The sequence below is a fragment of the Bactrocera dorsalis genome, chromosome 1, assembly GCF_023373825.1.
Source record: "Bactrocera dorsalis isolate Fly_Bdor chromosome 1, ASM2337382v1, whole genome shotgun sequence".
NCBI classification, from domain to species: Eukaryota; Metazoa; Arthropoda; class Insecta; order Diptera; family Tephritidae; genus Bactrocera; species Bactrocera dorsalis.
In genome coordinates this window covers 11,590,052-11,616,867 of record NC_064303.1, presented here as the reverse complement: position 1 = coordinate 11,616,867, position 26,816 = coordinate 11,590,052, and the positions used below count along the sequence as shown (strand labels likewise).

General features: G+C 30.6%; 1 protein-coding gene across 9 annotated transcripts in view; it reads left to right on the top strand.

The window, feature by feature from the left end:
• LOC105229639 (uncharacterized) overlaps positions 1-24,975 on the top strand; it is an 80,029-nt gene extending 55,054 nt beyond the window's left edge. For 6 of the 9 annotated variants that reach the window (XM_049456523.1, XM_049456572.1, XM_049456518.1 and 3 more), the window contains 8 exons: positions 18,366-18,472; positions 20,046-20,157; positions 20,273-20,594; positions 20,668-20,882; positions 20,971-21,129; positions 21,212-21,639; positions 22,818-23,845; positions 23,943-24,975. In XM_049456523.1, coding sequence (XP_049312480.1) covers positions 18,366-18,472; positions 20,046-20,157; positions 20,273-20,594; positions 20,668-20,882; positions 20,971-21,129; positions 21,212-21,639; positions 22,818-23,845; positions 23,943-24,104 — 2,533 coding nt within the window. In that variant the 3' untranslated portion in view covers positions 24,105-24,975. Of the gene's footprint in view, positions 1-1,608; positions 3,205-17,413; positions 18,208-18,365; positions 18,473-20,045; positions 20,158-20,272; positions 20,595-20,667; positions 20,883-20,970; positions 21,130-21,211; positions 21,640-22,817; positions 23,846-23,942 lie in introns of those variants that run through there. The other 3 variants (XM_049456544.1, XM_049456566.1, XM_049456555.1) reach the window with 3 other exon arrangements.
• The last annotated feature ends 1,841 nt before the right edge of the window (positions 24,976-26,816 follow it).

The window sequence follows — 26,816 nt, the reverse complement described above, 5'->3', positions numbered from 1 at the left end:
GTTACTTGTTTTTAAAAGCTTTCACTTTAATTTCTCCAGCAAATATGTTTTAAATTCGCAATCTTTGGTGTCAACTAATGCTTTTTGAAGCTTTCATCGTATAGATTTTCATCGAAAACTATTTACTTTAGAAGCTTTTATGTTTTTAACAAATATACATTTTTTTAATTTCGCTAGCTTTAATGGCAAGCAAGTTTCTCGTAGCTTTCATCTTAGCAGCTTTCAGTAAAAGTTATTTTAAAAATATTTTAAAGCTTTCACTGCGAATAAAATGTTTTTTTGGTAATAATAACAAAAAAAATTGTAAGCTCAGACTGTCGGTAAAGCTACATATGTAAATCTTTCGCAGAAAGCCATTTTGTGATTTGGCTTCCAGTAAAGCTTTGCAAACCTTCACAAAAACCATTTCGTGATTTTGTTAGCATAAAAAAATAATAGTTTGACTGTCACTAAAGCTCCTTGAAGCTTACTCCTTAAAAGCTTTCACTTAATTTTTAATTGTTTTTAAAACTTATACTAAAAGCAATAGGCTATTTGTAGTTGTTGGAAAACTTTGGCTGCTGCTGAAGCTTTTTGTAGCTTTCGTCTTAAAAGCTTTCACTGAGAGCCATTTGGTAGTTATTTTGAAAACATTTACGATAAGCTGTTTTTGTAGTGAAAGCATGCACTAAAAATTTTTAGTTGTTTTTAGGTTGTGTTGAAATAAAAAAATTACAAAGCTTTGATCGTCACTAAAAGTTGTCATTTCGAGAATTACATATCTTTTTAAATTTTACATAACTTTTAACAATTTTAATAGTTATAAACAATTTGATTTATGTAAGCCTATTACTCATTCACTGTGTCATGTAATGTATACTATACTGTGTATGTTATGTTGTCATTATTTGCGGTCAGCTGTCAGTAGTTGTCTCTAATGGGTTGAGTAAGTTATTGTCTGTCTCCTATACATATTATATAACTTTAGTACTACTGCTTAGCTACTTACAGTCCTGTATCTTACAAATATTTGTAGTATAGGTTATGAACATTTTATTTTAGACCCTAAAACATATAAACATTCTTCTTTATTGACGCATGTATGTATGTATGTAGATAATGAAAATTATTTTGACTACAATTTTTTTTTATTAAAAAATAATTGAAGAAGAAGTAAACAAAAAAATTTAAAAATTAAATAAATAATTTAAAAACCAGTTAAAGAAAAAAATGAATAAAAATAAAAAGAAAAAAATAAATTAAGTTTAAAAAATTAGAAAAAAATAATAAAAAAAATTAAACAAATAAAAAAAATTAAAAAAAAAAATTAAAAAAAAATTTAAAAAAAATTAAAAAAAAAAATTAAAAAAAAATAAAAAAGAATTAAAACAAAAATGTAAAATAAAAAATTAAAAAAAAAAAAAATTTAAAAAAATTAAAAAAAAATTTAAAAAAAAAAAAAAAAAAAAAAAAAAAAAAATTAAAAAAAAATTAAAAAAAAAATTAAAAAAAATAAAAAAAAATTAAAAAAAAATTAAAAAAAAAAAATTAAATTAAAAAAGTTTTTTTTTCTTGTTTTGCAAAAAAAACTTTATATTCCATATTATTTTCAAAAAATTCCGCATTTCTTGATATTTATTTTTCATTAGATTAGATTCTTCGATTTTTACTACAAATTTCTGTGCAAAAAAATCTGTTCCATATTATTATCAAAACTCTTTTACCTTCGATCATTAACTGTAAAACATAACAAAATAAAGTTCGTTTGAAAGTTTCAAGTTGTTCGGTGCAGTCGTTTCGGAGTATTTTTCCACCGACTCTGGGAACAGCGTGTCGATAAACACTTTTTCAAAGCTTAGAGAGTCGATTACACTATCTTTAAAAATTCTGCATAAACAAAAATCGATTTATTGAAACTCACAAGTGGACATAAACGCTTAAACGAAGAGGCTTAAGTGTTCAGTCGTCGTCCGTCAGTGTCTGGTATGTCACTTAGCGCCACAAATAAATACCCTTAATGGGCGCTCAAAATCAATGGAGTTTCCTAGTGATTAGATTACAACCGATATCGCGCTGATAACTTCGCTATTTACAATAACTTATCGGTGCTTTTGGTTACTTATTTTTTTGAATAAAATAACTAACTTTTTGTTTTTGTTGCACTTCGTGCTGTGTTTGTTGCTTGACACTCAAATTACTACGCTTTTGTTTACTCGTTGCGTTGCAGCGCCTCTCTACCTCACACACATATGTATGTATCTACATGGAGACACAAAAAAAACTCATTTGTGAGCAGTCGAGTTGTGGAGTTGCGGCCGAACGCGCGGACGATTCATTTGCGTGCGGACGTACAAGCGAAGCGGTCAGAAAAATTTGTTAGCTGGCAAAAAATTATAAGAAAGACTATAAAGAAAGAAAGCGTATATGTGTTGAAGTGAAGTGAACTGTGTTTGTGTTGATTGTGAACTTGAGTGCGTGAGAATTGCAAAAAAAAAAATTTTTTTTCAATTAAAAGCTCAAAATTTTGCTATAAGTGCGTGCGTGATGTCATCATAGGCAATTAACTGAGAGCCTACAAACTTACGCGCAAAACAAATACAACTAATTCGTTAATTATTTTTTTTGCCATTCGACCGTACGCTCGATCGATCAAACGATCGATTTCACTGTCTGACTGACAGGCGGCGCACACATCAAGCAATTGCTGAAGCGAAGCCAACAAATTCATTATTGTCTGTTCGCTCGCAAGCAGCCCACAGAGTCGCATCATCAACATAATTAAAACATTGTAGCGACGCAGTCGTTGCGGTCGTAAACGCAAGCAAGTTAGAAGCGTAACAGTAGCGCCGACGACGTCGGCTGCAGCGGCATTAACATTACCGAAATCATCACTAAAATAAATGTTGATGTCACAGCGACGCGCCGTTTGTCGGGCGAATGGCGACGTTGCCAACACGCGCAAACGCAAACGACACAAGCAGCAGCAGCAGCAGCAGCGGCGGCGGGTCAACGCCGTAAAAAGGTTACAGGGCAACGACCAAAAGTGACGACAGCAAACGCGGCGGCAGTGTCCAAACTGACGTTGGCGCATAGGCGAAACAGTCTCGGTAGTGTTGTTAGTTTCTTCGGTGGACTTGGCAGCGCCAATGGTAATGGCAGTGTGACGTTTATGAGTACAGCGGCCACATGCAATTGGAATAAAAGCAGTTGTGACGACATGACGCGGTGAGTTTCGGTTGCGCGTGTTTTGGGGTGGGGTTGGGCGGTAACACCCCAACTACGGGCGTTAGATACGTGCGCCTTTGTTGGTCTGTTGCTGTTCGTGTTTAAGGGCTGCGCCTTCGTTCAAGGACGTATGTCGTCAATGAACTTAATTTGTTCGGCCGCACTTCGCGCTTATTGCGTTGTGCGTTTTTAAATAGCTGATATGGTAAAAAGTGGGCTGGAACCAGGGAGTAAAATGTTTTGGGTTGTACTTCTCTACAAAGCATAGTTGCCATATTTTGCGCGGTGTTTTTTCAAGTTCTTTGAAGTCCGTTCTGATGTAAAAGATCGTTTTTGAAAATTTAGAAGTCGAAAAAATTTGAGAAATTTTTATGAATTTTATTCGAAACTAAATTATTTAATTCAAATATTAGTTAAAATTTATTCAGGTTGACATAAGGCGAAATTTGGAAAACGTTTTAAAATTATTAATGCGTTTCTGAGCTCGAGGAACATTATTGGTCTCAAAAGAAAAAAAATATTAAAGGAAAAATTAAAGGAAAAATTAAAGGAAAAATTAAAAAAAATTTAAATTAAAAAAAAATAAAAAGAAAAAATAAAAAAATATATAAAATAAAAAAATGAAAAAAAATTACAGAAATTTAAAAAATAAATTAAAAAAATTAAACAAAAATTTAAAAAAATTAAAAAAAATTTAAAAATTAAAAAAAATTTAAAAAATTAAAAATAAATTAAAAAAATTTACACATTTGTTTTTTTTTTTTTAATAAAATTATAAACTATGTAAAGTAAAAACATAAGTAACTACTACTCAACTAGTTACAAACTAGTCCTAAAAGTCTTAGTTCAACTGTTCAGCTTTTATAACCAATCAGTAACCCTTGTCCATGCTTCTATTGCCCAAGCTCACTCACTTACACACACACACACACACATTTGTACACTCTCGAAACGAAATATTGTTATAATCATTTTAACACTCAAGTCAATCAATTACTCAAACTATCAATCAGCCAGCCGTTTTAATTGAGCAAACGTGCAATAATTCAATTGATAATTTTTATCAACACGATTTCTTATTCAATTGTGCCTTTTGCGCTTGTTTGTTTGTTGTTTTTGTGGCACTTTGTTTCTTTTGTTGCTATTGTATGTCGTCTGTTTGCGTACACATTTGATTGCTTAATTTAAAATGCGCCGCTTGGCGCGACATTGTAAAGTGGAATTGAAATTGTGAGCGAAACCGATTGATTTTTTGGTTTTAAAAAAATAAAAAAATGAAGAATTAAAAAATAAATAATAAAACGTAGATTTTTTAGTAAATATTTTTTTTTACATTATTAAAATATTGTCTTAAAAGAAATTTTTTCCCAAATTAATTTTTTTTTCAAAATAAAATTTTTTTTTTTCAAAATAATTCTGATATTTTCAATTTTAAGTTTTTTTTCAAAATATTTCTTTTTTTCAAAATAAAGATTTTTTTCTCCAAAATAAAGTTTTTTCAATTTTTTTTTTTTATTATTTTATTCAAAATTTATAATTATTTTTTCAACACAAAGATATTTTCAAAATTTTATATATGTATATTTTATTTTCAAAGTAAAGATTTTTTTTCTAAAATAAAGATACTTTTTTCCAACTATTTTTTTTTTTAATAAAAATAATTTATTTGAATGAAATTTATATAAAATTCTCTCCTGTGTTCGTAATTAAAATATATACACCGAAACCACATGATTACCGGTTTCTTCTTAAAACCACTGAATTCTACTTCAAAATGTATATTAAATTGTCAATCTCAATAATAAAATGCCATAATCGCTATTTATTATATAGACAAAAGTTCGCTTAGGCCAAAAATTTCAGCAAAAATAAATATTTTATTAGCCTTAATATAAAATCAATAAACTGATAACATGCTGATAGCATTTAATACATATGTACACAAAATGTATTTAATGCTTGCAGCCCCTTTTAGTCTGATGCTATGCCATGGACGTCACAGCAATGGAAATTCTTGCGCTACTTGAGTTATTTTCTGCAGCTGACTGCAATGCGGAAAAATTTCTTGACTTGATTTTTGTACTTTTAAGTGATTGGCAATTACTTCAAATTTCATTGCAAGGAAACAAGGAAAAGTTTATATTTTCGAGATCTTATATACATATTTGTTGTTTGAGGTTTACTGTCAGCGTGAGTGCTTTGTTGATCAGTGCCGATCAGTGACAATTTCGCGATTGTTTTTTTATGAAAATTTCTAATTAATTTTTTTTTTAACAATTGAATAATTTTTTACTGAAATTTTTTAACCATTTTATTTAATTATTTTTTTTTTAATTATTTTATTTTTTTTTAATTATTTTATATTTTTATTAATTTTAAATTTTTTGGTTTTTTTTTTTTTAATAATTTTATATATTTATTAATTAATTTCAATTAAAAAAAAATAATTTAATAATTGAATAAAAATAATTATTAAAATTTTTTTAATTTTTTGTTTCATTTATTTCTATTAATTTAAAAAATTATTTAAATTAATTTACTTTTAACAAATTTTCTTCAACAACTTATGGAATCTATATTAATTTAAATTAATTTCTATAATTTGATTTTAATTTTGAGATTTATCAGATTTTTTTTAATTTATGGTTTTTTGTTTTTTTAATTTATATTTATTATTTTTTTCAATTTATAATTTTTTTTTAATTTATAATTATTTATTTTTTTTTTTTAATTTATAAATTTTTTTTTTTATTTATAAATTTTTTTTTATTTTTTTTTTTAATTTATAAATAATTTTTAATTTTTTTTAATTTATGAGTTTTTTTTTTAAATTTACTTTTTTATTATTTATTTCTTTTTATTATTTATTTCTTTTTATTATTATTTTTCTAATGTTACGTTTTTTTTTTATATTATTTAGTTTCTTTTATTTATTTATTTTTTTTTTTTTCATTTAAAAAATAGACATTTTTACACGAGAATTCTCGACTGAAAATTAGCATTTTTTAAATTTTACTTGAGGGATGGCAAATTTTATTTAAAAAAATATATTTTGTGACAAGAGAGGTATAGTTTACCCCAATTATAGTTAAATAATTGTTTTTTTTCGAAAAGTATTAAAATAAAAAGCAAAAAATTTGTTTACTGGAATTTTCCACATAAATTTTGAGGTTATATGTAAACAGTGTTCATACAAAAGTTGTAGCTCGTGTTATTACCTACACTAGTGACATATAACTTTTTTCGATAGGACTCGTAGTTTCGGTGGAAATAGAGTTAAACCCCATTTTAACCCTAAAAATTTTGATTCCTCACCTTAGAAAGGAATATCCTCATCCCGACCGCAGATCGCTTGTAGATTATTTTTCCTTTAATTTTTGTTAATTTGCCTTCCTTTTATAGTGGATTTGAGTCTACTTAGATTTTTTACCATTTTCTGAAGCCTTTGAACTACTTTGGCTACTGACCCTGTTATGGATTTTGCAATATATTTTTTATATTGCATTTTTCAAAAATTCCAAAAAAAAAAATGTTTTCAGCTTTAAATTCCAAAACCATTTTTTTTCTGATTTTTCTTGTCAGTTTTGTACTTGTTTATAATATTATTAAAAGTCTGCTTTTTACACCTCACAGGAATTAATTGCATAGTGTAAACACGTGATCAGTATTTGTCTTAAAACGCATCCCAACCTCAACATAAAAAATTACACTTTAGACAAACATTTCCATAACAAATAGCTCTACTCGCTGCATCTCAAGAAATAGTCCATTCAAAGTCTAAACAATTTGGGTAAACTGCAATATTTTCCAACTTTCGAAATGCCCACAAAATGATTCATTGCATGCGTGCCGCACTTGGCCAACAGCAGATGAGCGAGCAATTTAATGAAGCAATCAATTTGGCCCAAATTGCTCGTTATAAATACGCACACCAAAAACCAAAATACAATTCAACTGGACAAGCGATAGCAACAGCAACAAAAAACAAGCAGCTAGCTAATGAAGCAACAAAACAATAAAAAAGCAAACAACAAATAACATAAAGCGCACAACAACAAAGCAGGCAGGCCTGCAAAGCGCTGCAATGAATGGTAGTCAGCAAGTCTAAGCAACAGCTGTTCGTGCCGCCTATAAACGACGACCAACTCACATACACACACACACACATGCTGTCTACAAGTCTGCATATACTTTGCATGAAGCCATGCGCTTCTCGCTCTGCCTCCAGCGCCAGACTCAGCCGCAGTTAATTTCTGTTATTTTTTTTGTTTTATTGCCGCTGTTGGCGCGGCGCACTCGTGCTTGTCAATCGGGAGTTTAATTCGCCATTCAGTTCCTACACGCTCGCTGTTTTATTATTGCCTTTGTTGTTGTTGTGCTAACTGTGCACTGCTGTGACTGCAGTTGCCATTCACCTCCAATAACAACAAAATGTATGGTAACAACGGAGTATTATGTGCCCACTTCGGCTTCGCTCCGCTCCAAAGCTCACAAACACAAGCTCTGCTTTCCAACAATTTTCACATATTTTTGCGGTTTGTTGTTGCGCTTATTGTGTCTGTTGCTATTTTGTTTTGCTTTCTTAGCCTGCACAATGCAGTGTTTCCTGCCTTCCCGGTCCCTCTCACCCTTGCCGTGTGACTCGCTAGTTGTTTGACTGCTTTGCTTGGCTGCCTCGCCTGCTCGCTGGCTGGCTGGTTGATTGTAGGGCTCGTCAGCGCGCTCGCGGCTAGCGGTACAGGTATAGAATCATTTTTATTATTAGTTATGACCTCATCATCGATTATTTTGCGGCTGGTTCCGATTGAAACACTACAGCCATACACACACACGGTCGTTCCCTCCAATGCTGCCGTTTTGTTGGCATTTTTTCTTGCTCACTCGACTTCGTAGGTTCGCTGAAAGACCATTCAACTACAACGCTCTGTCTCTCACCACTCGTTGGCACACTCAGTCGCCTCTCCTCTCACACTCTCTTAACTTTGTACTCACCGCGTGTTCGGTTGACTCTCGACTTCGTTACCAACACACAGACACACAACCGTGGGAGCTCTTTATGGCTGCATTGGTTTGCACTGATTGCTGTCGCAATTGCTGCGCTCTGTTGTAAGCAATTATTGCTTCCGCTTGCAAGTCAACGGGGACAACATTTATTATGTTGGCCGGTTGGTGGCATATTTTATGTCGTCGCTTGTTGCTTGCTGTGTGTGCCTGGAGTTTTTTAGATTTATTAGCTCGGGTTTGCAGGAAGTAAATTGCAATGACAACTCAAATCTCTGCTCGCAGGCGTTGGCAACGAAGTTATTTGCGAACCACATACGAAGATGTGGCGATACGCTATTCCTATTGGTTGTTGAGTGAGCGCTGTAGGGTTGCCAGGTTATTTGGAGTGAATATTTTTAGTTAGATTTTTTTTTAAGAACTTTGATATTGTATGACGTTTTAAGGCTGATTTTGAAAAAAAAAAAATCAATAAATAATAATAATAGTAATTGAATGAGACAGATTGTTCTGTAGAAAAATTCTTATATGAAAAACTTTTTTATTTGACGAGATATCTGATCTAAATTTGGCACACATTCTTGTTCAAAGCAACGTTATAATCTGCCAACCTATTGTTCAGATCGGACCACTATAACAAATAGCTGTTATACAAACTGAAGTATCCAAGTCAAGTTCTTGTATGGCAAACGGCTTTATTTGACGAGATGTCTCCACAAAATTTGGCATAAATCATTGCCTTAAGAAACGGTTTAATTTCCAAGAAAATTTTTCAGATCGGACCACTATAGCATATAGCTGTCATACAAATCAACCGACCCAAATCACGTTCTTATATGAAAAACTATTTTATTTGACGACATATTTTTTCCAAATTTGACACACTATATTGTTTAAAGCAACGCTACAATCTCCGCGGAAATTGTTCGGACCGGACCACTATAGCATATAGCTGCCATACAAACTGAACGATCAAAATCAAGTTAAAAGTCGTTTATATTATTTTATGCTATAAAAAATGCACCTGTGAAGGGTATTAAGCTCGATATTTGTGTTTCTTCTTTTTTTTATATGCAAACCATTTTAAGTCGAAATATAATTCGAGTAAATCTCTTTAAAGAATTCGAGACTCGATTACTTCATTCGTTATGAAAGCTTCGAATCATCCTAAGATAGTGATAAATATGTGAATAGATTTCTACTAGAAATCTAAATAATTAAAAAAGAAAAAATTAATTAATTAATTAATTATTATTTTTAATTTATTTAATTAATTATCGTTAGTTATTATTAATTAATTATTGTTAATTATTATTAATTAATAATTACTAAAGTGGACTTCTGAAATGTTATCCTAAAATTTCGTTCAATGAACTCCTGGATATGTATACGCCAAGGTGTTCTAAAACTAATATCTTCTGCTAAATATTTTTATTATAGTTTTGTTAACAATTTTTAATTATTTCATATATTTTTTTAATTTTTTTTTAAATTTTTTTTTATATTTTTTTAAATTTTTTTTATATATTTTTTATATATATTTTTTAAATTTTTATATATATTTTTTGGAATTTTTTTTTAATTTTTTTTAAATTATTTTTTGTATTAATTATTATTTTTTATTTATTTTTTAATTTATTTTTTTTTTATTTTTTTTTGTATATTTTTTTAATTTTTTGTATATTTTTTTGGAGTTTTTTTTTAATTTTTTTTTTAATTATTACTTTTTTATTTATTTTTTGGTAAATTTTTTTTTATATTTTTTTTTTTTATATTTTTTTTCTTGTATATTTTCTTAGCTAAAGTTGACTTATGCTACTTTAACATAGAGATCTTTGTATGAACTTCAGGTTACGTATACGCCAATGTGTACTAAAATTAATTTCTTCTGCTAGAGTAGCTTTTCCAATTATAACTTTGTTATCAATTTTACTTAAAACTATTTTATATATATATTTTTTTTTCGGTTGTAGTCAAGTCCCCACTTTAGCACAAATTTCTTTGAATGAACCTCAGATTACGTATACGCCAAGTTGTACCAAATTAATACATTATCTCTTGTTATAGTAAATATTTTTGTTATCAATTTTTTGTCGGAACTATTTATCAAAATTAATACTTTGAACTCTAGGCAAGCAATTAAATTAATTTTTTTATCTCTATTATTTCCTGATTGCATTAAATTTACAAAGTTTGTGTATGCCGTCGAAGGCGCGACTGTTTCCGCTGTTATCGCATATACTCATATATGCATATACTTTCATTTTTTTAATTGCACACCCTTCTAAATTTGGTAAACGCTGCCGAAATAATACTACAATCTAAGTGGCGCGCATAACAAACCATAAAATAATGAATAAAGCCCTTGGTTTTTTATAGCAGTATAACGTCATACACTCGTCTGCAAATACATATGTACATACGAAACTTTCTTACACATGTACAAACATATGTACATACACACATATGTTTATCTTTCATATATACATATGTATACTCACATTCGCCTTCGCCTTCGTCTATGCTCTCACCAAGCACAACGCCCTCGCTCCAATTATTGTTTGTATTGGGCTCATTTATATGCCAGCAAATGTTTGTTGTTGCTGTTGTTGCTTTTGCTAAATATCTTGCTTATGCTTAGGATTAGTTTTTATTGTAGTTTGGATTATTTGGGATTTGTGTTGGTTGTTGGCGTATTTTTTTTTGTTTTTTTTCATTATTTTTATTTCTTTTTTCAGCAAATACACTTTTTTGCGTTATTTTGTGCGCTCACTTCACGGCAATTACCTCAACAGCAAACATTTAGCGGCCCACTCGAAAAAATCAACAAATAAATGAGTTTGTAAAAAGCCAGAGCGTTGCCAAATTTAGCAACTTGCCGCACGTTTAGAGTTTTCCAGCGCAACCAGTGGCATTGTTGTTGTTGCAGGCTTGTTAAAGTTGTTGTATCATTACTGGTGTTGTTATTTTTGTTGCAGTGCTGCTGCCTTTCAATTTTTTAGGTGATTTAATTGTTGCTGTTGTTGTTACTTACGTCTCTCGTCTCTTTAGCTTGTTTGTTGTTATTTTCGAGTTTTTTAGTTGCTGAATTTTTTGTTGTTGCCGCAGCTGGTTAGCAATCAGCCAACAGCCATGGTTGGAGGCTGCCAGTCTGGCGCTGCTCTAATCGTGTGTGGGTGGTCATTGGCCAGCAGCCGCTTTGTCATAAGTGCGATCTGCGCAAAGCGGCCACTCCACGCCGCATTTGTGGAAATTTGTTGATAATGTAATGAGTTTGGAATTTCAATTGGTTTTATAATAAAAAAAAGCTACACATGCAAACACACACTTACCTTTATATGTATGTGTATCTGCCAGTAACTCTCTGCTGTCTTCATCATCAGCCACCTAAGTACCAACCACGCTTTGTCTTGCCTCCACAGTTGCCAGTCGGCGGCGTGCAGAATTACCAATGCCACCTCTTGTATGGCAACACCATCGTATCTACATACATATGTAGATATGTACATTAGTACCTCTGTACCTATGGCAACAATTTCTCTTCGTGCTGCAAAACCATTTACAATCATATGACATAATCATCGCATTTATTCGCGTTATTTTTAGATTAGATTTTGATTTGATTGGTTTGCTTGGCTGGCTTTTGGTTGCGACCTCAGTTGGATTTTTACAGACTATTTTTTATTGTTTAATGTTACTTTTTAACGTTTAAATAGTATTATAATATTAATTCAACCTTCCAAAAAAATAAAAATTAAATTTCTGTGCAAACCTTAAAAATAAATTTTTTACAAAAAATATTAAAATTAATTTAAGTTAAATTAGAATAAAGCGAAAAAGTATACATAAAATTTTATTGAAAAAAAAAATAATAAGTAAAAATTAAAATTAAATAAAAAAATGAAGAGCACATACATATAATGTAAAAATTGTATATAAAAAAAATAAATTATTATATAAATATATATAATATTTTATTTTTAATTATTTAATTACTTAATTTATTTAAAAAAAAATTATTTTTATTTTTTAAATACTATTCATTTCTTTTTTATATATTTTTGTTTTTATTTTACTTTTTTATTTTATTTTTTCTTAATAAAATTAAATTTTTTTATTATTTTTATTTTTTTTTGTTAACAAATTTGTCTTAAATCTCATAAAAAATAAAATAAAAAATAAATAAAATAAAATAAAAATAAAATAAAATAAAATAAAATAAAATAAAAAATAAATAAAATAAAATAAAAATAAAATAAAATAAAATAAAATAAAATAAAAATAAAAAAATAAATAAATAAAGTGAATAAAAAAAAAATTTTAATAACTAGAATTTTTTGCAATTTTGGAGTTTGTTTTAAAAAATCTTTTTTTTTCATAAAAAACAAATTTTGAAAAAAATAACATAATTATTGCAAAACAACTATATTTTATCACAAAAAATTTTTTAAAATGAAAAAAGTCTAGAAAAATAAAAATAACTTTCAATTAAATTTAAATGATAATATTGAAAGTTAATATATTGTAAAAAGAAATAAAAAATATGTAAAAAAAGGAAAAAATTAAATTATTAAAAAATTAATTTTTTTTTGCAATTTGTTTTTTTTTTTATAAATTTTATTGTGTTTTTATAAGTTAAAATTTTTTTTTTGTCAAATAAATAAATGTTTATTAAAATTATTTAAATAAATTACACTAGTTTACAGTTAATTTTGTTGTTGTTGTTGTTGCAGCAGAATACTGCCGAGTTGACAGTCCTTGGTGGATAAAATATCGGGTCCAATCCGGATACGTATACTTGACTGTAGTGGGAACGCACTAGTTTACAGTCACGTGTGATTGTTGTTGTTAGAGGCTGTAAACCTATCACTATTTATTAAAACTACGAAAATAGCTGTACGTGATGGAAAATTTTTGAACTCAAATTAATAATCAGCACTTCTCAAATACTCCGCAGACTTTGTAGCACATCGCCCACAACTTTTTCCTGCAAATTTGTAGAGTAGTGTTATGAGGGTCAGGAAAATTACAATAATTGAATGAAATATTTACCCACTTTTTACTTTTTTTTTAATTAATAATATAATTAATTATTCTTCTAATCACTTTTTAAATATAATTTAATAGCTTCAATATTTTTTTATTGAATACATTCAAATTTCTTCTTCTTCTACATTACTCTAACCTCACTTCAACATATTTCTTTGAATTTGAAATTTTATTTTTTAAATAATTATTTTAGTTTTGCATTTTTAATTATTTTTTTATTTAACAATAATTTTATAATTATTAATTTTTAATTTTAATTTAATTCGAATTATTTATTTTTTCTGGCTGAACCTACGTGCACTTATACATATTTCACATTTTATTTTAACTACTATTATATCGCTATGAATAGTCGTACAAACATCATGCATGCATACATACATTCATGTACACACTCCTACTTAAACATATCATATGTGTGAGTAGGTAAGTGAGTAAACTCTGTAAATGAATGACCTTTTGTTTGCGTATATTTTTATATTCTCATTTAATTACTGATAAGCACAAGAAATTGTTTAAATAATAGTATTGCGTATGCTTTATCACTAGCGATTGTGGTTTTGTTTTCCGCTTTTTAATCTACTCTTACACTTGGAGGAAAATATAAATATAATAAATAAAAATAATATAATAAAAGAAGTGTGATTTTTTATTTGGTTTATTTTCATTGAAGAACCAATTACAAAAGGCAAATGAGAACTCATTAAGATATTTGGACTTTTGATTAATGTTTCAGGAATGAATTCGGTACGAAAAGTGAATTAAGATGTTCTAAATGCTCCAATTTTAGAACTACGGTACCATATTTATGGAATTTTTTTTATATTCAGTTGTAAAATTGCGGTTAGACTTAACATAAATACAGATTTTTGATAATATTTCATCACTATTGTGAACAAATTCTGCTTAAACTGAATGAAACGTTATTAAAATTTATCGATTAAAATTTCGATGAAAGTACCGATGTTTTATGTTTTACAATTTATCGATTTTTAATTTTATTATCACTATTGTAAACAAATTCTACTTAATCGGCATAAAACGATAATTAAATTTATCGATTAAAAAATCGATAAAAATATCGATATTTTGTACATTAAAATTTATCGATTTTTTTAAAATTAGTTTACTGCCTATTTGTGAAATATTCATAAATATGTTCCTATCTTATATGCTTTAAATGTTTCCGATCATATTTTTTTTATTTAAAAATTTAAGTTTTTTATGTATAATCGTAAAGATTTTAATCGAAAATCCTTTTATCAATAGCACTTGACATCAAAATATTTAAATTTTTTAAAAGAACAATTAAACAAGAACAAATTTCGAAAGATTTCGATATAAAATTTCTATATTGATTGTAAATTATCGATATATTCTGTGTGTTACGTTTGTCGATCGCACTGGACATCAAAATATATCCACTTTCAAAGGAACAATTAAACATTTAACACAATTTAATAGATTTCGATACAAAATTTCTTTATTGATTGTACATTATCGATAATATATCGATTTTATTAATATTTAGTTTGAATGAAAAAATATTAACATTGTTTAAAACGATACCTTTTATTTGCTGATCTTCCATGTTCCCAACTGATCGTGCTGTCCTGTCAATCTTCGAATCTAGTAATAGGGTTATTAAGGGATATTAAAGATTACTTCTTCTATCGATTACTGATCAAGCCTAAGCGTTGCATGCAGGTTTTATACTATACGCGATCGATTGCTCACTGATCTTAATTATTATATATTGGCATCCTGGTCGGTTACGTTGATTGGCGTAAGAATTATTCTCGAAGAACGTTGACTTCTGGTGTTTAGTCATAATCACCTTGAGTACGCTGACAAATAATAATTAACCGGCGAAAAATATTCATCCCATAGAACGTCGAGATGACAATGACATTTCACCGCTACAACAATAACATGCAAACGATTATCGCCGTTTTTGTTGTAGCAGCAACTCACAGTCTGACGCGTTTGTTTTTGCGCGTCAGATGCTCACATGAACTATGATGATGCATGCGAATACTATAGCCATATGGACAGACATACATATGTGAGTAGGAAAAGTCTCCTCGATGCATCAGCGCATCAGTTGACAGGCATAAATGCTTACACATATTTCACTTATTCAATTTATGACATTTAAAAATAGGAAGTGCAGTGACAGTGGCAAATAACAAAAACTTAATTGAAATTAAGAGCGCAAGACAAAACACGCAAACAAAAAATCATTTAATGCAATAAAAGCTTGTGATGCTTTTGAGTATAGATCAGATCGTTAGGGTGTCATGGGGTTGCGAGAGCTGGGAAAAAAAATATTGAAAATTTATTTTGAGGCAAAAAATATAATGAAATATACACGAAATATACAAAAATAATGGAAACAATTTAAAACAAAAAAATTAAAAAAATAAAAATAATAAAATTGAATAATAAAATATTTGAATTATGTTTTTTTTTTTCATTTTCGGCTTAAAATATTTTTTTTTTTTTAATTTTCCATTAATTTTTTTTTCGTGTAAATCGAAGTATTGAAAAGTTATATCAAATATTGTATAAAAAAAGTATATTGATTCCATAAAAAATAATAATTGAAATATGTAAACATAAAATATAATAATTTTGAAAAAAAATAAAAATTGTAATTTCGAAAAAATAATAAAATATTTTTTAATTTTTTCGATTTTATAAAAAAAATTGCAAAAAAAAATGTTTAGTGTTTCGATAAAACGTAGTTAAAAAAATAATATAAAATTGAAAAATAATTTATTTTTTAATTGAGTTTTTTCCATTTCGTTAATTTTTGTTTTCCAAGTTTTTAATCCAAAATCGAAATTTTGAAAAATTATATCAAATAAAAATAATTAATAATTTTAATAAAAATAAAAAATAATAATTAAAAAAAATAATAGTTCAAAAAATATTTAAAATAATAATATCTAAAAAATCATAATATAGAAAAAAATTATTTGATTAGTTTAAAATATATGTATAAAAAATATATTAAAAAATTAATTAAGGAAATATATATTTTTTTCAATTTATCGATTTTTTAAAACATTTTTATAAGTTTTATAAAAAAATATAAGTTTTCCCTTTTTTTTTAAATTTTTCGATTTTATGAAAAAATTACAAAAATTTTGTAATTGTTTTGATAAAAACAAAAGAAAAAAACAGCAAAATTAAAAATAAAATAATATAAAATTGAAAAATTATATATTTCTTAACTGAGTTTTTTCTATTTTTTTAATTTTTTTTTTTATTTAATCCAAATTCGAAATTTTTAAAAGTTGTGTCAAATATGAAAAAAAATTGTAGTGATTCCATAAAGAAATAATAATTTAAATAAAATCTAAGAATTTTGAAAAAATTATTGTTCAAAAAAATTTAAAATAATGATATCTAAAAAATCATAATATTGAAAAAAATATATATATATTTGATTGGGTTAAAATATATGTCTAAAAAATATATTAAAATAATTAGTTAAGAAAATATATTTTTTTATAAAAAAAAATAATTATATATTTTTTTTTAATTTTTTTAATATTTTTTTTTATTTTTTTTTTTATTTTTTTTTTATTTTATTTTTATTTTTTTTTATTTTTTTAATTTTTCGATTTGATAACATTTTTATAAACTTAATTAATTTAAAAACTCCTAAAAGCATTGGAATTTTCCAAAATCAAATTTAAACTATCACCTTGTAATAATAAAACCAAAAATACATTTTTATTGTTTTTTATAAACAATTTAGTTTTTTTTAATATTATTCTAACTGCCAGCTTTGCGCCATGATGATTGAGAATGTAACTGAAAATAAAAATATTTATGACCACATAAAAATGATAATTACAAAATATATAATATCAAACTGATTAATAAAATGGTATATGTTTTTCGTAGCAATACGTTGTTGTTGCTGCGCAGTGTATTTGTTTTGTTAATATTTCCGATTAATACTTGTTTTCACGAACACAAATTTTTGAACTTTAATCTCTTTTCAAATATATAAACAATTTAAAGACGAGCTTTAATTACCGCGAAATGTGAAAATATGGCGCATTTGCCGATTTCGTGAGATAGCAGCGGCATCGAGCGCCTAATAAACTACTCAATAATCTTCGCAGCGTCATGCCAGGGCATAGAGCCAAAGCATGGCACATTAGGAATGCTTTAATTACACACATCCCTGCAGTCTAGCGCCAGCCGCATTTGCATACGCGTGGAATTTTATTGACTTTGCACTCTTCCGCTTGTGCCACTGACGTGCGCTGTCGCCTTAGCGCGCCCGGCCGTTGCATTCAATGTCGCTTTCGCGCTGAACCGCGTTTGGCGCGTCATTTGTCTAATATTCGGTTTTTGCTTTTGTTTTTGTAAATTTGTTTGCCCGTCCAAAGTGCGCTCGTGGTTTTGGCTGGTGGTTGTTGGTGCATTACAAAACCGTTGGGTGATTTCATTTCCACGATTTGCGTTCGAACGGCGCATTTAGGCGTCCAAAGCGCGAAGAAGCAGAAGAAGCCGAAGTAAACAACAAAAACTAGCTACTTGTAGGCTAGTTAGCGATCACTCGCCTCTTGAGCGCCTTGTTTGCCTGCGCGTGCGTTGGCGTTGCTGCTGCCGCTGCCCGCCTGCAATGATGCAATCGCTTGTTGTTGTGGGCAACAAAAACTCGCACGGCAGCCACCAGCATGCCTACTATCGATTTTGGCTTCACTTTTTATTACCGCTAGTTTGGGTTGTCTTTTTTGGCGGCTTTCCCTGCTGGCGTACGCCATCTTCGCCACTTCGAGGCTGCAATGCATTTGTGCACAATCGTCACACGTTCAACGACTTAGATACCAGCGCCATGTGGTTGTTGGCATCGGACACCGTTAGTGCCGCCCAGCAGCACAGCGAAGTTAGAACTGTGCGGTTGGACGTTGCCACCTGTTTTGTTTTGTAAATTGTATTTTTTATACACTTTTTTTAAATTAAATATTTTTTAAATTAAACAATTTTTTTAATTAAATATTTTTTAAAATTACATATTTTTTATCTTTAAATAAAATATATATACAAAATTTATAATTTTTATTTTTTAATTTTTCTATTTACAGAGAAGTTCTTAACGCTTGGCGTGCCAAAGCGCGTTGCAATGTCGTGCCGGCGGAGCGCACACAGGAGCTCTTCCATGAGCTGAGTTTCCATCCGAGTGAGAAGCAAAGTTAGTATTTCGAAAATTTTTATAAAAGCAAACAACAAAAATTACCGGAAATAGCGTGAAAAGTTGAAAAACAATTTTAATAATTACCAAAAAAAACTTAAAAATTTGTTTAATGAAATTAAAAAAAAATAATAATATAAAAAATATTCTAAGGAATTTTGTAAAAAAAAAATACAAAAAATTGATAAAATTGAATACAGCTGAATGTGAAAAACAAAAATTTTATTAAAAAGTAAAACATAATTTTTTTTTGTTGGAGACGAACTCCTGATTCGTGCCCAAACCTGGCTCTGAACATAACCTCCTGCTTGGTTCATATAGAGCAATTCTTAGAAAGCGCGAAGATAGTGACTTGAAGCGGAGACTTATTCGAACAAAAAGAACACACCACAACAAACAAAAACAAAGAAGAGAAAAAGAAACAAACCAAAATGGTCGGGGCGAGGAATACGAGACCGTAGCAGACATAGGAGTAGTAGGATACTTTGATCCACTATATTAACCACCTCTTCAAAACAACCGGGCAAAACTGGAGAAAACATAGCCTTAAGCGAAACCCTAGCTACAGAAGCAGGATCCGTAAAACAAGTAGAAAGGAAGAGCAACACAGCTGCCATCACCGAAGAATCTCAAACTTAGACAAAACTCACCCAAACTAGCGTATAACAGCCAAATGAGCCGATCAGAAGATAGCGATGACAAAACAGAAAAATGTATCAGCGTGGATGTTAAGAACCGAGCGGCACAGTTAGCCGAGTGCTTTGGCGTAATCAAGAGTTACACATAAACTGGTTTAACGCAAAAAAGAAGAAAAGGCAGGACAATTAAGCAAGCGCTCCACGACCCCCAAGCCAATTACCTTGAAGCGGTGCGAAAAGCATTGTGGAATCTCGAGAAACGGTGCGACAACGTAACGAAAAGGGCGATCAGTGTCAGAGTTTTGCCTAAAAGGACGTAGAAGTATCACGCAGGGAGGAGAGGTGGTGGAAGTCCTTAAAAACACAAGAAAGACAACAAAGGAAGAATACACTACAAGTTAGAGAGCCTATAATAGGACCAAGCGACAATCAGAGGCAATAATCATTTAAGCCAGCAGAAGGCAATAGCTACGCAGAGGTCCTTAAAAATATCCGAAAAGGGGTCTCTGACATATCTTTCTTGATGTAAAAAACTTCGTGGTACACCTGAATGTGTATAAAAATGAGAAAATAACATTTAAAGAAAAAAAATGTGAACTTTTAGGAAAATACATAAATTAAAAAATTATTAAATCGAATTAAAATTTTGAATTTCAGCTAACTTGAAGCTGATTTTCATTAAAAAAAAAATTACAATTAATTAATTAAAATAATTAATAATTAATAAACCCAATTAAAATAGTTAATAAATAATTAAAAGTAATTAATAATTAATTAAAATTAATTAATAAATAATTAAAATTAATTAATAAATAATTAAAATTAATTAGAAGTAAAAGCTAAATAAAATAATTAATATCTAATTTAAATTAATCAAGAATTAATTAAAATCATTAATTTAAGTCATTAATAATTAATATTTTTTTCGTTTCCAGTCACCGAAATGCTACAAACAGCCAAATTGTTGGCACGCAAAAGCAGCCGCCAATCGAATGGACTAACTTTTGGTGAATTTTGTGTGCTGGCAGCCGATCTAAAACGCTTTCGGTGAGTTAACACAACAACAATTATATAATAAACAATAAATAAATTTTTAATAATAAATAATTTTGAATAATAAATAATTTTGTGATAATATACAAATTTTTCCTAACCTCAACAGCACATCGACTTTCTCGCCGTCGATTTGTGACAAGGTAAATCTATTAAGCTCTCTACAGCAGGAAAACAATGACAATAGCAGTCGTGTTGTTGAGCCTAATAACGGCACCCTGTGCCACACGGCAACAACAACAGCAACGGGCACCGAATTGCGTAGTACAAAATCCTTAAGTAATGTCGAAGACTGTAAGCGAAAATTGTCCAAGAGCGACACATCGGCACCGGTTGAGGTATTCCTAGGCGGTTCATGTAATCCCACCACCTGGCGGGCCGATGTCGCTATACCAGCGTTGAATGAACTGGGCATTTCCTTCTATAATCCCGTAAGTACTTTGTTGGTTTTGTGTGAAAATTTTTTTATTTTCATATTTTTTTTTCCTTCCTTGCGACTTACAGCAAGTATCTGATTGGACGCCTGATCTCATCGAGCTGGAGCATCGCGCCAAAGAGAAGGCGCGAGTTTTGTTCTTCGTTATGGATTCGGAGACGCGCGCTTCTGCTGGTGCCATTGAGGCGGCACATATAGCGGGTCAAAACTGCAAGCAGCTGGTGTTGGTACTACATCCATATAAACGTAATCAATCTATACTTAATGAGCAAATATCCCAGCAGTAAGTCCATTACATGTGATGACTTTATTAACTCAAAAAACACACACTAATTTGTTGTTGTTTTTACTTTTTTCTAAACTGAAAACAGAGAATACATTGACCTCCGGCGCAATCAGTTAATATTGAAGGAATTGGTCACACGTCGTGGCCTACCAGTTATGGATGATATACCATCGGGTCTGCAGCGCACCAAAGACATTTTGGCTGGCATTAGAGATCCACCCTCGAATATAGCAACGATTTTAGTGTAAGTTCATGTCAGAAAATAAAATAAATTTTTATATTTAATAATACTTAATAATTTTTTTTTTTATTTTCTCACCACACAGTGTCGTGCGTGGCGCCTTCGATCGCGTTAATCCCGTGAACGGCACCATCACAGTTGTACAATGTCAACGCGCTCTCTTATACTTAGGTTACGCTCAGAGTCTAGTTAAATTAGACAATTTAAATAAGATAATCGCCACACAACGCGAAACGTTGGAAGCGCTACAAAAACGCAGTACAAAATCTGGTGCTCAGCCAGAGCTTAACAGCAGTGAGCATGCCACTAAGAAGAGCTCATCCGCATCATCGTGCAGCTCCGACACACCCACAGCTTCGTTGAACGAAACATTGGATGTCGACTTTGATTTATTCTGCGTGATTTCGGCTTATCTCTCAGTGCTGCAGCAGGAAATACAAGAAAGTGGTTGCATTTCGCCCATTAAGGGTACAAATGTGCCACCACCGCCGGTCTATCTTACCAATATGCAAGGTAAATATATTTTATACCTGGTAGTGAGTACATTAAGTTTAGGACGAAGTTTGTAACGCACAGAAGGAAACTTATATAAATATATATATAATCCGCGTGGGGAGCTGAGTCGATTTAGTCCAGTCTACCTGTCGGTCTGCATATATGCACCCCACTCTCTCAGTTTTTGAGATTTCGCTTTAAAACTTTGCACACCAGCTTTTCTTCCCAAGAAGCTGCTCATTTATTGGAATCGCTCATATCGGGCCAGCATAGCATATAGCTGCCATACAAAAGGAATGTTAAACATCAAGTCCTTGTATGGAAAACTTTTTTGTTTGACAAGATATCTTCACGAAATTTGGCACAGACTATTGTCGAAGCCAACTCTACCGTCTCCGCAGAAATAGTCCAAATCGGACCACTATAGAATATAGCTGCTATACAAACTGAACAATCGCAATCAAGTGCTTGTATAGATAACTTTTTCATTTGACGAGATATTTTCAAGAAAATCAGCATATATTATTGACGGAATAAAAATTCCTCAGATTTCTATAATAGCATATACATATGTATGTATAACTGTCATACAAATTGATCGTGCAAAATCGTGGTAGATATTTTTGTGGTATAAAAAATCACATGTCAAGAGAATTAAAGCTTCGAGTCAATCGAAGGCAACCTGCTTATTTATTTTTTATTTTTTTTTCTATTTTTTTTTTAATTTTTAAAATTTTTTTTTTTAATTTTTTTGAATTTCTTTTAATTTTTTTTTTAATTTTTTCCTAAATATTTTTTTTTTAATTTTTTTTTATTTTTTTTTTAATTTTTTTTTATATTTTTTTTATATTTTTTTTTAATTTTTTTTTAATTTTTTTAAATTTTTTTAATTTTTTTAAATTTTTTTAATTTTTTTTTTAATTTTTTTTTTATTTTTATTTTTTTAATTTTTAAATTTTGTTTATTGTTTTAATTAATTTAATTTTTTTTAATTTTCTTTTTACTTTTTTTATTTATTTTTTATTTTATTTTTTTTATTTATTTTTTATTTTATTTTATTTTTTTTTAAAATTTTTTTTTTTTAATTTTTTTTTTTTAATTTTTTGTTGTTTTTGTTTTAATTTTTTTTACTTTATTTATTTTTTTTCAATTTTTCTTCATTGAAACTTAATTGTTATTGTATGGTTTTCTTTCAGGTGACGAAAGCAATTTCGCTATCAGCTATTTCACCAGTAAAAATATTTCACGCACCTCCAGTCAAACTAGCGTACCCGGCAGCGATGAACGTCACAGCAGCACGGATTTGTTGAGTCGCAGTCGTGATAGTGGCACCTCCTCACCGCAACCGTTAGATCAACCGATGAAATCACGTTCGGCCGCACAGTTAGGTAAAGCAAAAACAAAAATTCTTGTCAACATCGAATCTATAGAAACAACCGAAATCACAACAACTATCCAAACTGCTCATACACCAACAACACCACCTAATACTTCTACCACTACCGCCACAGCTTATCCAATATTGAGCGCACACTCAACAGCCGCAGCAGCATATCCGCTGGCGCAGCTGAACGCCAGCGCCGCACAACTACACTCAACCTATCCGGATAGCAGCGTCACAGCGGAGGAGGAGAGCGATTCCAATGATTCGGTATTCTCATCCAGCAGTTCCATTAATTCGGTCAATTGCAATTACGGTGGCAATAATGAGTTCTTAACCTTCGCCGGCACCGATTTCCGTGATGTCTACCTTGGTGGCAGTTGCTTTTTGCGCACCAAATGGCGTCAAGACATCGCTATGCCGTATTTGAAGACGAAAGGCGTCACCTTTCATCTGCCCGCGCTGCATGAGAGTTTGCAAGCAACACAGCTGGACAGCAGCTTGCCGGATAAAGTGTACGAGGATGCACGTCAATTGGGCGCCGCACAGGAGAAGTCACTAAAGCGTACACGTCGAAAATATCGTGGCGCCGCTTTGGAAGAAGAGGAAGAGGAAGAGCTGACCGTGTCGGAGGAGACCTACAGCTGGGCGTTGCCACCGATGCGTCCGAGTTTGTACAATCCAGCGTTGCTGGATGCCAGTCGCGTGCTGTTGTTCGTCATCACGAATGAGACGCGCTCGTTGGCGCCCATGACGCTGGCGGCGCATTGCATCGGCTTGATGTACAATGTGGTGTTGGCCGTGCAAATGCTGCCCGACGATTGTGTGATCAACAATGAGAAGGTTGGTAGTACATATTTATATACTATTATACATTTGTTTTTGATTTGTACTGAAAATTATTAACTTAACTTATTTTTTTCTACTTTTCGTGCTATAGCTCACGCCGGCTGCTATTAAGGATTACAACCGCGGTCGTTCGTACCTTATCGATTTGGCCAAACGTCAGGGTGTGCCTGTTTTTAGCGATTTGAAGGCAGCTTTGGAATGTACTGTGGACAAGATCAAGGCGTGCAACTCGCGTGGCAGTCGCTATGATTGAAGTGTTGTAGCAAAAAACAAAAACAAATGCACAAAACGCAACAACAACACGCTCACAGTCGCTAAGCGCAGTTTACCACACACACGCCTACGTCAAGTACCTACAAACAAACAAATATAAACAAATATGGGCAGCAGATTTTAGCAGAATTTTTTCAAACTACATATAAACTATAGATAGATACATATATATGAACGATATATATATATATTTATATATACACTAAATATTAATTACTAGTAATTCCGCGTGAATACAACTTTTACTTAACTACATTTGTAATAGTTTAATAATTTTTTTTTTAATTGTATGATGATGCTTCAATACTATTTCAACATAGTTACTTAGCTGATAAAATGGAAATTGAACGCGCATGCGTACACGTTTTGTACGCTTTAGTTGCCTTAACTGTACGCCAAGCTACTAATTCTTACCATATAAGTGCTCTATATATATTTTAACTTAATTTAATTTAATTACACTCTAATTTACATATACACAAACACACATATACATACATATTTCTAAATATAATTGTCTTTAAACAAAACAAAACAAAAAAAATGCCTGTATATACAATGCAAACAACAAAAAATGCTAAATCAATTTTAAAATTACAACAATTTTACATACAATTAGCATATAACATATATTAATAACATACATACATATATACGTACATCTAAACAAACTAAAATAATATCTAATAATAATTACCTAAAAGCCTAACTTAAATAAATGAATATACACATAAATATATACATAAATACCTTAAATATACAATTACCTACTATACTAGCCTGGTAATTTTAAGCGTGATGATGTTTGCTAATAATAAAACAAATACAAGTGTATGAGTTAACACAACAAATATATTTTATTTAAAAACAAAACGAGGAAAAATGTTAACTGTGCCATCGAAGCTAATATAACCTTCGCAGGCGCATTTCTTTTAGTAACTATGTGTTCAGTTTGTATGGCAGCTATATGCTATAGTTAACCGATCTGAACAATTTTTTCGGAGATTACATTGTTTCCTTAGAAAATAATCTATACCAAATTTCGTGAATATATCTTGCCAAATGTGAAAGTTTTCCATATAAGAACTTTATTCCGTTCATTCAGTTTGTATAGCAGCTATATGCTATAGTTAACCGATCTGAATAATTTCTTCGGAGATTACATTGTTGCCTTAGAAAATAATCTTTACCAAATTTCGTGAATATATCTTGCAAATGTAAAAGTTTTCCATACAAGAGCCTGATTCAGATTATTCAGTTTGTATGACAGCTATATGCTATAGTTAACCGATCTGAACAATTTCTTCGGAGATTACATTGTTATCTTAGAAGATAATCTGTACCAAATTTTGTGAATATATCCTGCCAAATGTAAAAATTTTCCATACAAGAACTTGATTCCGATCATTCAGTTTGTATGGCAGCTATATGCTATAGTGAACCGATCTGAATAATTTCTTCCGATATTACATTATTTCTATAAACAATAACTAATACCAAATTTCGTGAATATATCTTGTCAAATGCAAAAGTTTTCCATACAGGAACTTGATTTCGATCGTTCGATTTGTATGGCAGCTATATGCTATAGTGAACCGATCTGAACAATTTTTTCGGAGATTACATTGTTGCCTTAGAAAATAATCTATACCAAATTTCGTGAATATATCTTGCCAAATCTGAAAGTTTTCCATACAAGACTTTGTTCCGTTCGTTCAGTTTGTATGGCAGCTATATGCTATAGTGAACCGATCTGAATAATTTCTTCCGATATTACATTATTCCTATAAACAATAACTAATACCAAATTTCGTGAAGATATATCGTCAATTGTGACAGTTTTCCATACAAGAACTTGATTCCGATCGTACAGTTTGTATGACAGATATATGTTATAGTGGTCCGATATCGACAGTTCCGACAAATGAGCAGTTTCTTGAAGAGAAAATGACGTTTGCAAAATTTCAAAACGATATCATAAAAACTGAGGGACTACAGTTGATTTAGGATCACAGTATCCAGAACGAAGATGCGCAAGAGTCGCTCTGCTCCTAGGAGGCGGTTCCGTTTCAAGTAGGTAACTGCAGGGATGGTTTGTATAAAAACATCCCAGCAGAAACTGTTTGAAGAGGACTTTATAATGCTCCTTAACTGAGCGCATACGGGCCTCACTGTGTAGATGTTCGATAGGACACATCAAGAGGCATCCCATTATAGTCCGGAGTGCAGTGTTCTAGCATGTATAAAGCTTTCTCGTCTGCATTTCACTGCATCCAGAGAACCATATTGGTGCGGCGTAGTTAAAGCCCGTCCGGCAGATTGCCTTGTACATACTTGTATGTTGCCAACAACGTTTCTTTGTCTTTTATCCATGTGCTGTACTTTGAAAATAATCACGGTTGTACGAGTATTGAAGGAGCACATACTGTATAGTGTCAGGCCTAAAACTTTAGGGTTATTGACAATTGCAGGTTGATCCCTTTAGGTCCTCCAGTGCTTGGATTAACATTTGCTGCGGGCTTGCAGAAGACGCCTCAGTGACGCTGAGCCTTTATGAGCACAACAGCCGAAAAACCGGCTTCTTTCAAAAAAAAAAAATATAAAAATGCGGATTACTTTCGCTAAGTCTATTGGAGTGAGTAAGAAAATGTTCGGAAACGAGTATTAGCGGGCGATGAAACTAAGGAAAATT